Below are 15,458 nucleotides of genomic sequence, written 5' to 3' on the forward strand. Positions count from 1 at the left end.
TTTTCAGTGTTGTAAATTCCGGCGGTCAGTAAGCAAACTGTTGTAAGTCAAGGGCTACTTATAAGAAACTCCCAAATGAATACAACCCCAGAAATGTCTCCAGGTACCCAACTGAACATAAATACTCACCGCTCCTACAGGGTAGACTGGCACATATGCCGTGCAAGGCTGTAGTTGAACTGGATACCCTGGGTGCATGTATCCTCCGATGGGAAGGGTCCCGACAGGCGGATGTGTCTGCACTACATAGCCCTGGGCAGCTCCGTTGAACTGAGTTTCCTGCATGTAGGGGTCAGGGGGGAGGCGCGGTAGGGTGGCAGAATGGTGGCGGGGTGGGCGTGGGAGGGTGGCTGACGTGGGGGGTGGCCTGGGGAGAGTAGCAGCCCCTCCAAGCCGGGGCAAAGTGGCTGTTCCCGAATGCACAACCGTAGCAAAGGAATCACTGTATCCCGGGACGGGGGCATCCTGAGGAGGGGGAGGGGGAGGTTGCAAAACGGTGTTGTAAGGTGGGGGAGAGGTGTGGGGGGCGGAATCAGGAAGTCCTAAAGGGGGAGAAAAAGAGAGAGAGAAAGCAGTCAAGATAAAAGAAACCACCAAAAATCACATGTCAGCACGGAACAACTCTCACCGAAGGAAACCCCGGTGAAAGCTTGGTGTCAGCTTTGGAAGCCATATTAGCACCAGACATAGCTTCCACGCTGCCACATTCTTGAGCCTGGGAAAATGGGAGGGGGGAATTGCTTGGAGTGTATGTGGTTAGACGTAATAGCATTCTTTTTCTAAGTCAAGGTCATGTTCTTTCTGCACCTGGGTGAAGGGATGTTAAACAGATAAACAGAGTTGGAAGGGACCTTGTAGGTCATCTAGTCCAACCCCCTGCCCAAGTGGGAGACCCTACACCATTTCTGACAAATGACAGTCCAATCTCTTCTTGAAGGTCTCAAGTGATAACGCTCCCACAACTTTTGAAGGCAACTTCTGTTCCATGGGTTGATAGTTCTCACTGTCAGAAAGTTTCTCCTTATTTCCAGGTTAAATCTCTCCTTGTTCAGTTTCCATTCCTTGTCTGGCCTTTGGGTGCTTTAGAAAATAGCTTGACCCCTTCCTCTCTGCGACAGCCCCTCAAATATTGGAAGACTGCTATCATGTCTCCCCTGGTCTTTCTCTCCACTAGACTAGCCAAGCCCAGTTCCTGTGACCGTTCTTCATATGTTCTACTCTCCAGTCCCCTAATCATCCTGGTTGCTCTTCTCTGCATTTTTTCTGGAGTCTCAACATCTCAAGATGTCTCAAGTTGGGGTGGATGGTGATTGGGGCATGCGATGCGATGATGGGTGCGGGGGGTGGATTTGTAATTTTTACTTATTGCAAGGAAACCCCAAACTTTCAGATTCGGGATTCCCCAGATGTGCCAGTTTACTACTCTTAATAAAAAGAACTTTGGAAAGGATGTCTGTCTCGGAGTTATTTGTTGGAATGGAGGTTTTCTGGAACGCTCAAAAGCCATGTGGTTATATTTATTCCTGTTCTATCAATATTCGGTTTCCCTGACTGATCTATTCTGCATCCAAAACACAAATGTACCCATTCAAAATAGATATTTTAATAACCCAACTCCCGAACTCCCAAACATGAACAGCAGACTCCACAGGCGGCTTTGCAATCTGCCGCACCATTCCAGCGCTCAAAATAACAGATTAAAAACAGCAACCGAGACAGATAACTGTACTAAGGTTAGCCTCAGCCCACATTTCCTTATCGGTTTAGGTTATATTTCCAAAGCAAGATAGATCAGGGTGGAACAAACCTCAACGTCTGTCAAGAGAAATGCAACGTGACACCAATGCCCCGTGTTGCTTTCTGACTGACCAACGGTCCAGAAACAAAGAGACCTAATTCTGTCACATTGACAACTGCAGAGAAATGGATGTTCAGTCTTCCTGGTTCTCTCCTAAGTCTGAAACCCCCACTAGAAAAAAAGTTTGCCTGCATGAAACAGAAGGTGGCATCAACACCAATTTCTCCTGTATATAGTTTGACACAGCAATAGCGATAGAGTTCTTTATTGGCCAAGTGTCATTGGATACACAAGGAATTTGTCTCTGGTGCATAGGCTCTCAGTGTACATAAAGAAAAAATAAAATACATTTATCAAAAATCATAAGATACAACACTTAATGATAGTCATAGGTTACTAATAAGCAATCGAATCATACTAGGAAACAAATAAAACAATATAAATTGTAAAGATACAAGCAACACGGTTATAGTCGTAAGTGGGAAGAGGTGGGTACTAGGAAGGATGAGAAGAAGGATGAGAAGTAATATAGTCTTACTAAATAGTTTGACAGTGTTGTGGGAATTAGTTGTTTAGCAGAGTGATGGCATTTGGGGAAAAACTGTCCTTGTGTCTAATTGTTCTGGTGTGCAGTGCCCTATAGTGTCGTTTTGAGGGTAGAAGTTGAAACAATTTTTGTTCGGGATGTGAGGGGTCTGTAAATATTTTCACAGCCCTCTTTTTGACTCATGCAGTATATAGTCCTCGATGGAAGGCAGGTTGGCAGTAATTATTTTTTCTGAAGTTCTAATTATCCATTGAAGTCTGTGTCTATCTTGTTTGGTTGCAGAGCCAAACCAGACAGTTATAGAGGTACAGATGACAGACTCAATAATTCCTCTGTAGAAATTATCATCAGCTCCTTGGGCAGTTTGAGCTTCCTGAATTGGTGCAGATATATAGCACTTTTATACCGATTTATAGTGCTTTAACAGCCCTCTCTAAGCCGTTTTACAAAGTCAGCATATTTGCCCCCAACAATCTGAGTCCTCATTTTACCCACCTCGGAAGGATGGACGGCTGAGTCAACCTTGAGCCTGGTGGGATTTGAACTGCCAAATTGCAGGCAGCTGGCAGTCAGCAGAAGTAGCCTGCAGTACAGCACTCCAACCACTGTGCCACCGAGGCTCTAAACATCATCCCTCCAAGATAGATCAGGTCAGGAAACAGGTGACCAAGAACATAGGTTAGTCCTCGACTTACAATTGATCCCAAAATTCCTGTTGCTAAACAAGACAGCTATTAAGTGAATTCTGCTCCATTGTACGGTCTTTTCTGCCACGGGTGACATGTGAATCACTGCAGCTATTACGTTAGTAATAATATTCTGTAAATTATATTTTAATATTCTGTAGAATATTCTGAGGGGGGCCTTCCTACAAGCACTAGACTAAAATGTGGTTAGACAGTTTGTGGAGCTGTGTATTATGCAAACGTAGCTCAAATAAAAGCAAGGGGGAAAAAAAGCTTGCAGCATAAAGTGATGCCCTGCAGGATTAAACTTTCCTTCCTGTTTTTCCCTTCCCAACTTGGTATTCCACACCGATGGAATGCGGTCTTCCTCATTCTTAATACTCATCTTCTACTTTTGTGCATTTCGGCCTTCCCCAGCACTTTTGACATACACAGAAATGGGAAACAAGAATTCCGAAGGAAAAAGTACAATTTTTCCAATTGTGCAACTAAGCCCTTTTCTTGAACTGGGAGATGCATTCAGAGGCTTGAAAAACGCTTAGTAGCTAAACATCCTTATTTAAACAAAAACGATCAACATATGAAGAATATGGTAGCTAATCTGTTTTAATAGCACAATTGTTTTATTCTATATGGCTCAAATACTAGACATATATGTTTTCTTTTATGTACACTGAGAGCATTTGCACCAAGTCAAATTCCTTGTGTGTCCAAACACACTTGGCCAATAAAGAATTCTATTCTATTTTATCTATTCATATACTGGGGGGGAAACAAGCAGTCTTAATTAGGCTTCCTAGCATGGACTCTGTTAATCACATGTTCCAGTAAGCCCCATTGAATTATTTCTGAGTGGGGAGGCATGTGTTGTGATTTTGGTCATACTGTATAAACTATTTCCCTTCCAGTCTGAACATAGCAAATTGATTTCTGGAGAGCAAGTGAAGCATAAAAATGTCAACATCAACAAAAGGCATAGAGCTGACACACCAATGTCACAGCCTTGGCTCGAGAGGAGACAGTCCCTTAATGTATTACATGGATGTCCCTCATCCTACCAAGAGGCACAGCCCAAGATGGCGGGAAGGTAGCTTCTCTATGGTACCAGTGAGCTGAAATTCTTGTGGTTGTGGTCTCTCTTTCCTTCAGTCGATATTATGCACGTACGCTTCCTTTCAAATCAGTCTTGATTCCTGACAAACCCAAGCTGCGGGATTTGTCTTGGCAAGATTTTTAGAAGCCCCTGCCTTCTTCCTTGTTGGAGAAAACTCCTGAGAAAAAGGATTGACAAAATATCTACACATCCTGGACAAAAAATTGTTTCAACTCCTCTCCTCAGGACGCCACTCTAGGGCATTGCATGCCAAAACAATTAGACATGGAGACAGTTCACTCTGCTGAACAAGTCATTCCCACAACGCTGAATTATGTCTAAAGATATTTACCCATTTAGTTGGGCTGTATTGCTATTATCGTAAAGGTGTGGTTTTTTTTCAGGAGGCAACTGGGCTTCCTTGTTCCTCCTTTTGAAGACATTTCGCTTCTCATCTATGAAGCTTCTTCAGCTCTGACTGGATGGTGGGGGACGGAAAGATGTATACTTCTTGCAGATGGCTGGTCGTTTGCATCCTTTTAAAGGGTCATTGAAAGATAAACTTGGAGGTTTATCTGTGTCTTCAGGGTCACCCCCTGGTTCCTGTAGTCTGCAATTTTTCCTCTGAAAATCCACCTGTCTGAAAGAAATGCAAATGACCAGCTCTATCTGCAAGGTGTATAAATCCTTCCATTCCCCACTAGCCTGTCAGAGCTGAAGAAGCTTCTTGGATGAGAAGTGAAACGTCTTCAAAAGAAAAAACAAGAGAGTCCAGTTGCCTCCTGAAAAAAGCACCTTTAGAACAACCATGACCTCAATGACTGAGAATCTCTACAGACTTATTGCTATCATTCATTTCATCTTTCCTACTAACTTCTCCTATTGGTTTCTTATGATTTATATCACTTTGTCGTTTATGTATGCACATCGAAAGCTTATGCACCAGAAACAAACTCCTTGAGTGTCCAATCACACTTGGCCAAATAAAGTATCCTGTTCTATTGTGGCCGGCCAAGAAAAAACAAACCAATGGATCTTTGAATAAATCAACCCACAGTTCTCACTTGAGAGACAGATCACCAGGCTCAAATTATCCTATTTCAGACACCTGATGAGATGACCCAGCTCCCTGGACAAGATTCTGAGATTAAAAAAAGATGGAAGTAAAGAGATGGTAACTAGCAACCAGCTGAATGGACTCAGTTACATGGTATTAGCCATAAATTATGGTAAGGTTCTTAGCTGAGTGTTTCCCAGGCCAAAATAGCATGCGAGTTGAAAAGGTGGATTAATATGTTTTTATTTATGCATATCTCAAAGCACCTGGGATAATCTCACTGCCGTTACAACAGAAGCAGTTAGATGGTTAGCTTTTTTAGATATTGAATTATTACCTCTAACCCATTGCAATTCTATGGCTCCATATTATGGTGATTTTATTAATCTATATATATAAAAGTGAAATACCACTCATGCATCATCACAAATTCTCCAGAACTGTAAAGCCTACAAACTTGAAATTTGGCATGTATGTTCCTCTTGGCTTCTAGGTGCTCACTAAGAAAGAATTTTTTGAAATGACCATCAGAGCATTAGTCTTTCCTATATTATTATTAACACGCTCTGATGCTAAGGAGTTCTACTCCCCCTCCCCACCTGAAAAGAAATCTGTTCCAAATGCAAAACACAAACAGAGGAGAGGAGTTTCAGTTTTATTTTCACAGCAGCAACCAGCTTTAGTACAGAACAGTTGAGCTAAGCCACACCCAGGCTCCTTGCTCACCCAGCAAATACTGCTTCAGTTTCCAAACAGCCCTCAACTCTCTCACACACTGACAGGACACTAGCCAGATGAATACCAATGGATGCTGGTAGGCAGAGGCAGATTTTTCCCCCTCCTTATTTTCCTCCCCCAAAACTAAGCCCGATCACAAAGTTTCGTAGCAAAGCAAGGGTATAGAACTAGTTTAATATATTATTATTTGAAATAGCAATAGCACTTAGACTTATATACCACTTTATAGTGCTTTACAATCCTCTCTAAACAGTTTACAGAGTCAGCATACTGCCCCCAACAATTTGGGTCTTCATTTTACCCATCTTGGAAGGATGGAAGGCCGAGTCAACCTTGAGCCTGGTGAGATTCGAATTGCCAAATTGCAGAATTTCACATGCTGTTGTGCAAATGGAATAGACAACAGGTGGAAAGCATAGGCAGTTAGCAAGACATCCCCAATAAAGGAGTGGTTCTGCAGGTGGTGACCACAGACCACTTCTCAGTTCCTATGCTTTCTGGCTGATGGTTTGGTCACTTTTGAATGCTGGCAGTGCTTTCACTCTAGTGATAGCATGAGACGGAGTCTACAACCCACACAAGTGGCTCAGGTAGCACAGCTCATCCAGGACGGCACATCAATGCGAGCTGTGGCAAGAAGGTTTGCTGTGTCTGTCAGCGTAGTGTCCAGAGCATGGAAGTGCTACCAGGAGACAGGCCAGTATATTAGGAGACATGGAGGAGGCTGTAGGAGGGCAACAATCCAGCATCAGGACGGCTACCTCCACCTTTGTGCAAGGAGGGACAGGAGGAGCACTGCCAGAGCCCTGCAAAATGACCTCCAGCAGGTCACAAATGTGCATGTGGCTGCTCAAACGGTCAGAAACAGACTACATGAGGGTGGTATAAGGGCCCAATGTCCACAGGTGTGCTTACAGCCCAACACCGTGCAGGATGTTTGGCATTTGCCAGAGAACACCAAGATTGGCAAATTCGCCACTGGTGCCGTGTGCTCTTCACAGATGAAACCAGGCTCACACTGAGCAACATGTGACAGATGTGACAGGGTCTGGAGACTCCATGGAGAACGTTCTGCTGCCTGCCACATCCTCCAGCATGACCAGTTTGGCCATGGGTCAGTAGGTCAGTAATGGTGTGGGGTGGCATTTCTTTAGGGGGCCGCACAGCCCTCCATGTGCTTCCCAGAGGTAGCCTGACTGCCTTTAGGTACCGAGATAAGATCCCCAGACCCCTTATGAGATCATATGCTGGGGCGGTTGGCCCTGGGTTCCTCCTAATGCACGACAATGCTAGACCTCACGTGGCTGGAGTGCGTTAGCAGTTCCTGCAAGATGAAGACATTGATGCTATGGACTGGTCTGCCCGTTCCCCAGACCTGAATCCAATTGAGCACATCTGGGACATCATGTCTCTCTCCATCCACCAATGTCACGTTGCACCACAGACTGTCCAGGAGTTGGGGGATGCTTTAGTCCAGGTGTGGGAGGAGATCCCTCAGGAGACCATCTGCCACCTCATCAGGAGCATGCCCAGGGAGGTCATACAGGCACGTGGAGGCCACACACACTACCGAGCCTCATTTTGACTTGTTTTAAGGACATTACATCAAAGTTGGATCAGCCTGTAGTGTTTTTTTCCACTTTCATTTTGAGTGTAACTCCAAATCCAGACCTCCATGGGTTGCTAAATTTGATTTCCATTGATAATTTTTGTGTGATTTTGATGCCAGCACATTAAACTATGTAATGAACGAAGTATTTAATAAGAATATTTCATTCATTCGGATCTAGGATGTCTTATTTTTGTGTTCCCTTTGTTTTTTTGAGCAGTGTATATCATATGTATGTATGTATGTATGTATGTATGTATGTATGTGTATAGATAGATAGATAGATAGATAGATAGATAGCATGACCTCCGTAGATGGCACACACTAAATAAAATAAGTAAAATGTATATAGATAGCAATAGCATTTAGATTTATATATTGCTTCATAGTGCTTTGCAGCCCTACAACTATTGCATGAAGTTTGAGAAGGCCCTCCAATGCCCTTATCTGCTTTTATTTTACTCCAATTAATAAAACAGAATTCTGTTCCGTCTTTCTGCCTTCCTGCAAAATAGGAATTTCTCCCTTCTGCCACAACCAGTTACCGCCGGCACCATGCATCACTCCCCTTGGTGGCAATCCAGAAGACAATTGCTCCCTTGTGATAAAAGGCCCACACTTGACACAGCCTGGCCCCAATACAGCATTCTTTCCCGGTCTGAGTTAAGTAGGCGAATGCAAAGCAGCAGGGGGTACATAGCTTCTTCACTCAGTTGTGTTTGGGTGTGTGTGTGTGTCACTATGGCATCCTCAATCATGTCATTCAAGTCCCTATCCTTTCCTATGTGTTTTCCTGTATAGGAAAAACAGGAGCAGACATTTGATTGCTACCGTCTTCACTTACGGAATAACAGAGACAACAAAGACCTTGGAGGTCTTCTATCTAGGCAGAAGACTCTACAACGGTTCATTTAGTGACCATTCCAAAGTTACAACGGCACTGAAAAAAAAGGGGACTGATGACCGTTGTTCCACAACTACGACCTTCGTAGCATCCCCACTGATCGTGTGATCAACATTCCGATGCTTGGAAACTGCCTCATAGTTATGACCGTCGCTGTGTCCCAAGGTCCTGGGATCCCCTTTGGGGACCTCTTGACAAGCAAAATCGATGGGGAAAGACAGGTTCACTTAACAACCGAGTTACTCGCTTATCAACTGCGGAGATTCACTTAACGACAGTGGCAAGAAAAGTTGTAAAGCGGAGCAAAACTCAAATGTCTCACTTAACACCCAGAAATGTTGGGCTCAATTGTGGTGATAAGTGGAGAACTTACCTGTATCATTTCAGACAAAAAGTTCTTATTTTCAATGTAGGGTGATACTGGTTTTAGTGACCCAGCTTCTAATCCACTTTCAACCACTGGGAAAAGAATTGCAGAGCTCTGAGGTACCTTGGAGGTCCTGTAGTCCAACCCCCTGCTCAGGCAGGAGATCTTATGACATTTTGTAGGAAGTTAGCACCCACCCCTCTCCTAGAAAAATGAAATATCCTAGGAAATATTAAAAAGGCAGAATATTTCCCCTAAAAAGAGAAGTAGAAACTCAGAAACAGAAACTCACCTCAGAAGCAGCAGCTCACCACCAGCTTTGTTAATGGGTGGGCCCATTAAGGCCTGGGCCAGAATATTTTACCTAACAAAGATCTCCAGGTAGAGCTATAATAGGAATTGCCCAAAGCCCTTTTCATTACATCATCATCCAGCAAGGCTCAACCAAGCCTGGGACTCAGGACAGCCTACAGAGTTGCCCCTGCATGACCCCATGGGAGTCTGACAGCCAATCAGAATACAAGCTCAAATTCAAATCCCAACAGAGTGGTATATAAGGGACTCTCAGCATCTCAGCCCTTCCTTCTCTCTTTTCCTTCACCTTGAAGCATGTGATCGTCCTTTTCATTTTGGAGCTCCAAGCCATGTAGTCCTGTCCACCTATGGTGACAGGGGTTGTTTCCAGGGCTGAGATTCTACCAGTTTGCACCTATTTGCTAGAACCGGTTGTTAACATTCTAAGCAGTTCGGAGAACCGGTTGTTAGAAGAAATTCCTGGCCTAATCCTGTAAGGAAGGCAGGAAGGAAACATTCTGGTGTTGCTTACAGAAACTGCTTCTCCGTTAACCCTTATTACATTCTTGGCAGGACTAGACTTCCTGTCTCAGGAACGTCTCTGGAGTTTTTTTTCCCCTCCATTGCTGGTACTTTGCTTGTGTGGAGTGACCATTCAAAGTTACAATGGCACTGGAAAAAGTGACTTATGACCATTTTTCACACTTATGACTGTTGCAGCATCCCCACAGTCATGAGAGGCCAGGCAAGGAGATGCGTGCCTCGATGTGAGTGATATTGAGTTGGCCACACCCATCCAATAACATGACCACCAAGCCATGTCCACCCAGTCACATGACCACCTAAGCCAGGCCCACCACCTAAGCCACGCCCACAGAACTGGTTGTTAAACATTTGAATCCCACCCCTGGTTGTTTCTTGAGGTGTCCAGGTAACACTAATGCGGAGAGGTTTTATGCAGCTTTACCAACAATTGGTTCTGTCATCCACGCGCGAGGAGAGACCATTCAAAGACTGACCATCCGTTCAATGCATCTAAAAATTCTTGGCTGCTTCTTACTTAACTGCAGCCTGACTCCGTTCATTGTGTTTTGCCTTTAGTTTGAATTCAGGACTCAGCACAAAAAATGAATCACTGGAACAATAGGATAAAATTAGTTAATTTGGTTCAAACCATCCTTCCGAAACGCCTTTTGCTCAAGGAAGTAAAAAGAGGGTGAGGGGAATATTGCACCAGTCCTGCTCTCATAGAAAAGAGTGCAGAGAAGAGCAACCAGGATAATTAGAGGCTAAAATATATGAAGAAGGGTTACAGGAACTGGGCATGGCTGGTCTAGTGAAGAGAAGGACCAGGGGAGACAGGATAGCAGTCTTCCAATATTTGAGGGGCTGCCACAGAGAGGAAGGGGTCAAGCTGTTTTCCTAAGCACTTGAGGGCCAGACAAGGAAAAATGGATGGAAAACTGAACAAGGAGAGATTTAACCTGGAAATAAGGAGAAACTTTCTGACAGTGAGAACTATCAACCCATGGAACAGAAGTTGCCTTCAGAAGTTGTGGGAGTGTCATCACTTGAGACTTTCAAGAAGAGATTGGGCTCCCATCTGTCAGAAATGGTGTTGGGTCTCCCGCTTGGGCAGGGGGTTGGACTAGATGACCTACAAGGTCCTTTCCAACTCTGTTATTCTGTGATTCTGATTCATTCTCTCAATCTCGCCTACCTTGCAGGACTGTTGGGAAGATAAAATACCAGCAAATGGCACATAAAAGTAAGAAGCATACAGTCTTCAGGAGTCAACTCTTCCAATCTGTGCATAAATACAGGTAGTCCTCGACTTACAACAGTCCATTTTGGTGACCGTTTGAAGTTACAACGGCACTGAAAAAAGTGACTTATGACCATTTTTCACACTTACGACCGTTGCAGCATCCCCACGGCCACATGATCAAAATTCAGCCACTTGGCAACTGACTTGTATTGATGATGGTTGCAGTGTTCCGGGGAGGCCATGTTTGTCGTGCCCTTTTGGGACCTTCTGACAGGCAAAGCCGATGAAGAAGCCGGTTTCACTTAACAACTGAGTTATTAATTTAACAACTGCAGTGATTCACTTAACAACTGAGGCAAGAGAGCTCGAGAAACGGGGCGGCCCTCATGTAACCGACGCCTCACTTAGCAACAGAAATTTCAGGCTCAAAACTGCGGTCATAAGTCAAGGACTACCTGCCCAAGGCAGGTTTTCTGAAACTCCGAAAGGGAGAAAAGCTCTTCCCGTTGGCATATGGTGCGGTGATACAGAAATAGGCCTGTGGTTTCCTCTCTGCATAAGGAATCATTAAATAAATAATTCAGACGCAGCCAGGGCACAGAATTACTCCAGGACAAAGGCAGTTATGCAACCTCTTTCTCTCAGGGATTTTGATCTCTCATGAACCTCATTTCATTTCAGCCTATTAGCACTTCCTTAATAAATAGGAGAGACCATTTGATTGTTCAGGGTTCAGGCATCAGGCTAGATACCAGGAATTATTGGATAACCAGGGGAATTTAAAAACAACAGAAAAATTAAAAGAACAAGGTAGAATTGTGGATTGGTGGCCATATATGCAGATAAAAACTAGGCCTAAAAAAGATATGGAGGAATTTGGAACCCCAACAATTAGACCAAATTTTAACAGGTAAAAAAGAAAAATTTATCACTAGAACATATAATTATTTACTCCAAGTAGAAATTGAGGAAGTAGTAGTTAAGGGCCCATTGATTGCTTGGGCACAAAATGTAGGTCATAGCATACAGTTAGAAGATTGGGAGAAAATTTGGACCAAGAACTGCTAATTAACGTTATCAACAGTGTATAGTTGAATAGTTTCCATCTATTGTTTCTTGTCTTGCCTTTTGGTGCTTTGAATAGAATATGAATAGAATTCTTTTATTGGCCAAGTGTGATTGGACACACAAAGAATTTGTCTTGATGCAAATGCTCAGTGTACATTCGTCATGAATCAAGAATCATCAGGTACAACACTTAATAATAGTCACAGGGTACAATAAGCAATCAAATCATACTAGGAAACAGTCTATATAAATCGTAAGGATACAAGCGACAAAGTTACAGTCATACAATCATGAGTGGGAGGGGATGGGCAATAAGGAGTGATGAGAAGATTAATAGTAACAGAAATGTAGACTTTGTAAATAGTTGGACAGTGCTGAGGGAATTATTTGTTTAGCAGAGTGATGGCATTCAGAAAAAAAACTGTCCTTGTGTCTAGTTGCTGGTGTGCAGTGCTCTATAGCATTGTTTTGAGGTAAGGAGTTGAAACAGTTTATGTCCAGGATGTTGACCCCGTCTTCTTTGTGGCAGGCCCTCAAATATTGGAATACTGCTATCATGTCACCCCTAATTCTTCTTTTCTCTAGACAAGCCAAACTCAAATCCCACAGCTGTTCTTCATATATTTTAGTCTCCTAGGCCTTTAATCATCTTAGTTGCTCTTCTTTGCTATCCTTTCCAAAGCCTCAACCTCTTTTTTGTAATGTGGTGACCAAAACTGGATGCGGTATTCCAGGCGTGGCTTTACTAAGGCTTTATACTTTCGGTATTAATACTTCAGGTAATTTTGATTTGATTGAATACTTCACATTAACTTCAGGAGTGGGATTCTACCAGTTCGCACCTATTCACTAGAACCGCTTGTTAACATTCTAAGCAGTTCGGAGAACCGGTTGTTAGAAGAAATTACTGGCCTAATCCTGTAAGGAAGGCAGGAAGGAAGCATTCTGGTGTTGCTTTCAGAAACTGCATCTCCGTTAACCCTTATTACATTCTTGGCAGGACTAGACTTCCTGTCTCAGAAACTTCTCCTGAGTTTTTTTCCCCCCTCCTTTGCTGGTACTTTGCTTGTGTGGAGTGACCATTCAAAGTTACAATGCACTGAAAAAAGTGACTTATGGCCATTTTTCACACTTACGACTGTTTCAGCATCCCCACAGTCATGAGAGGCCAGGCGAGGAGATGCATGCCTCAATGTGAGTGATATTGAATTGGCCACATCCAGCCAATAACATGACCAGCAAGCCATGTCCACCCAGTCACATGACTACCAAGCCACACCCATTGACTAAGCCATGCCCACAGAACTGGTTGTTAAAAAAAATTGAATCCCACCCCTGTTTAAGTTCCTTCCACCTCTAAACTGCAAAGGGGCTCAATGTTGCAGAGGGCGGGGCATGTTCTGAGCCGAAAATTGTTTTCCTAAATACCCGTTTCTCTGAACATCCACTTGCTGAGGGAAAAAAAAAACCTTCATGAGTAAGAGGGCACCAAGGAATCAGTTCTTAAGTGCTCGATCAATGCAGAGAGGTTGGCGCTGTGCTTGGTGTGGGTGGCATGTTCTGAAATGAACACTGGGTTGCTTTGCTGGGAGCAGCAAGTAGCTTTGTGCATTCCCCACCCCCCCGCCTTTTTTGTCAGCTCCTGCCTACATTTACTTCACCTCTAATATAGCAGAAGATAATTTTATACCCTTCCATTCTGACAATGAATCCCAGGCTTTGCAGCGTCTGTTCAATTAATTCATTCCTTTCCCCTTTTCGGCTCTCAGCTCAACACTTTAAGCCATTGTGTGTCAAACACAGCTTAGTTGTCGGCTAACAATGCCATTGCTGCCAGTGCAATCACACACCTGAGAGTGCCATTACATAGTTTTATTTAATGAGGAGGTTCATCAGATTCAGCTTAATGTTGCAAGCAGGACACCTTAACTGTTGTGCCTTCAGATTCTCTTTTCCTTTCGGCTGAGCGCAATAGCAGCATGTCTTCCGGTTTTACACTTAGGCAAGAAAAACCAAATGCACAGGTACAGTATAGGTCTGTGATGATGAAGCGATGGCACACAGAGCCCTCTCTGTGGGCAGGTGAGCCGTCGCTCCAGCTCAGCTCTGCTGTGCATGCGCCTCCCGCCAGCCAGCTGATTTTTGCATCTCTGCTGCATATGCACAGGGGGGGCAGGGTGCATGTGCAGGAGACATGAGGGAGGATGCATGTGTGTTGCATTTTTGGGATTCACGCACATACTTTGGGTACTCGGTGCAGACAAGGTTAGCCATCACTGGTATAGGTGGTACCTCGCTCAACAGTAGTAACCGTGAGAGGGATCTTAGAGTCCTAGTGGACAATCACTTAAATATGAACCAGTCGTGTGCTGCAGCGGCCAAAAAAGCCAACGCAGTTGTAGGCTGCACTAACAGAGGAATAGAATCAAGATCATGTGAAGTGTTGAGACTTGGAATACTGCATCCAGTTTTGGTCACCACGGCATAAAAACAGATGTTGAAGCTTTAGCAAGAGTGCAGAGAAGAGCAACCAAGATGATTAGGGGATTAGAGGCTAAAACATACGAAGAACAGTTGCTGGAATTGGGTATGTGTAGTTTAATTAAAAGAAGGACCATGACAGCAGTTTTCCAATATCTCAGGGGCTGCCAGAAAGAGGCAGACAATCTATTCTCTAAAGCACCTTAAGGCAAGACAAGAAACCATGGATGGAAACTAATCAAGGAGAGAAGCAACCCAGGAGAAATTTCCAGACAGTGAGAACAATTTATTACTGGAACAACTTGCCTCCAGAAGTTTGAATGCTCCAACACTGCAAGTTTTTAAGAAGAGACTGTACAATCATTTGTCTGAAATGGTGCTTCCTGCCTGAGCAAAGGGTTGGACTGGATAGAAGACCTCCAAGTTTCCTTAAAACTCTTTTCTGCTATTCTGTTACATTCAATTACTCAATTTCATTTTATTTGGAGACTGATACATCTCATTATTTCTTCTTTCATGGAGGACCCTGCACAATGTCTCGGAAATGTTTGCTTCTGCCATTCATAGTGACCACTTTGAACCCAGTTTTCATTCAGTCACTGTTTTGTGATTGGCTTCTAAAGGAAAACCACAAAGTAGTGGTAAACAGGTATTATCAGGGGGGGAAAAATCTTTAAAAAGCACATATAGGCCTGTTAAGTGCTTCCTGGAAATGAGTAAGAGGCTGATGAGGCAATTTTTTGAAAAAAATCTTTCAGAGGGCAGTCAAGGCCACAGAGATACCCAGACAGAAAAAAAACACAAAACATAAAACCAAGAAAATAATGATAAAGACTTCTATCAAAACTCACTTTGTGCAACTAATATATTAGGTATGGTAATAAACCTAGGGAAAGGTTTATTATGATCACCTCGTGAGGATGAATCCAACTTGCTGAACCAAAAACATCATTTGGCTTTATCCATATTTGTTCCTTTATAGTTCTCTCTCACTGCAGCCAAGCAGGCAGATTAAATTAAAATCTGGAAATCAGTGTTTTCAAACAGG

The 15,458-nt window shown here is 43.5% G+C and overlaps 1 protein-coding gene across 1 annotated transcript in view; it reads right to left on the reverse strand.

Moving 5' to 3' along the window:
* The window catches only part of PRRT1 (proline rich transmembrane protein 1), a 44,079-nt gene that overhangs the window by 16,680 nt on the left and 11,941 nt on the right, over positions 1 to 15,458 (reverse strand). Inside the window, exon 2 of the mRNA XM_087928549.1 lies at positions 130 to 542. Within this exon, the coding sequence (XP_087784675.1) occupies positions 130 to 542 (413 nt within the window). The remainder of the gene's footprint in view (positions 1 to 129; positions 543 to 15,458) is intronic.

Source organism: Pseudonaja textilis, chromosome 2 (assembly GCF_049901715.1).
Source record: "Pseudonaja textilis isolate UNSWEBS1 chromosome 2, rPseTex1.2, whole genome shotgun sequence".
Classification (NCBI taxonomy): domain Eukaryota; kingdom Metazoa; phylum Chordata; class Lepidosauria; order Squamata; family Elapidae; genus Pseudonaja; species Pseudonaja textilis.